This window comes from Elephantulus edwardii, unplaced genomic scaffold, assembly GCF_000299155.1.
Source record: "Elephantulus edwardii isolate Elephantulus edwardi_28Jun2011 unplaced genomic scaffold, EleEdw1.0 scaffold00268, whole genome shotgun sequence".
Taxonomy (NCBI): Eukaryota; Metazoa; Chordata; class Mammalia; order Macroscelidea; family Macroscelididae; genus Elephantulus; species Elephantulus edwardii.
Genome location: NW_006400018.1, coordinates 372696 through 373756, shown reverse-complemented (window position 1 = coordinate 373756; position 1061 = coordinate 372696). Strand labels below are relative to the sequence as shown.

The 1061-nt window shown below is 47.2% G+C and overlaps 1 protein-coding gene across 1 annotated transcript in view; it reads right to left on the bottom strand.

Annotated features, from left to right (window-relative positions):
• AHNAK (AHNAK nucleoprotein) overlaps positions 1-1061 on the bottom strand; it is a 19927-nt gene that overhangs the window by 3696 nt on the left and 15170 nt on the right. Inside the window, exon 7 of the mRNA XM_006899868.1 lies at positions 5-1053. Coding sequence (XP_006899930.1) covers positions 5-1053 — 1049 coding nt within the window. The remainder of the gene's footprint in view (positions 1-4; positions 1054-1061) is intronic.

Sequence of the window (1061 nt, the reverse complement as noted above, 5' to 3'; positions counted from 1 at the left end):
GAACTTGGGCATTTTCACCTTGGGCATCTTCAGGTGCCAGTCTGGGCCATGAACATCCACATCTGGGACATCAATGTCCACTTTGGGGCCTTTGATGTCAACTTCCGGGCCCTTTAGATCACCTTCCATTTTAGGCAGAGAAACATCCACATCACCTTTCACCTTCGGACCCTTCAGATTGAGATCCACTTCAGGCATGGAAATTTTGGGGGTTTTGAGGTGCAGGTCAGGCATTTTAAACTTGGGGCCCTTCAGTTTCCCCTCTGGACCATGAATATCAATGTCAGGAGTGTCTATGTCTAGCTTAGGGCCTTTGATGTCCATTTTGGGGCCTTTCAGATCTCCTTCCAGTTTAGGAGTAGAAATGGCCAAATCTCCTTTTACCTTAGGCCCTTTCAAATTCAAATCAATGTCACCCATGGAGATTTGAGGAGTTTTGAAATGGACATCAGGCATCTTAAATTTTGGCCCTTTGATTTTCCCTTCAGGACAGTCTATGTCCACCTCTGGCCCTTTCAGACCACCTTCAACATTGGGGAGTGAAAGGTCCACATCCCCCTTTACCTTTGGTCCTTTCAGATTTAAGTCCAAGTCAGGCATGGAGATTTTGGGGGCTTTAATGTGCATCTCAGGCATCTTAAATTTGGGCCCCTTCAGTTTCCCTTCTGGGCCTTCAATACTAACATCAGGAGTGTCGATGTTCAACTTTGGACCCTTGATATCAATTTCAGGGCCTTTTATGTCACCTTCAACTTTGGGCAGGGAAACATCAACGTCACCTTTTACTTTGGGGCTCTTCAGATGCAAATCAAAGTCAGGCATGGAGATCTTGGGAGCCTTGATGTTCATCTCAGGCATCTTGAACTTTGGCCCCTTCAGTTTTGCATCTGGTCCTTCAATATTCACATCAGGTCCCTCAATGTCCACTTTGGGTCCTGAGATGTCAATATCAGCCTTGGGCAGGTCCACGTCCACTTCCGGGCCCTCACCTTTGAAGCCAGGCATATGGAACTTGGGCATTTTCACCTTGGGCATCTTCAGGTGCCAGTCTGGACCATGGA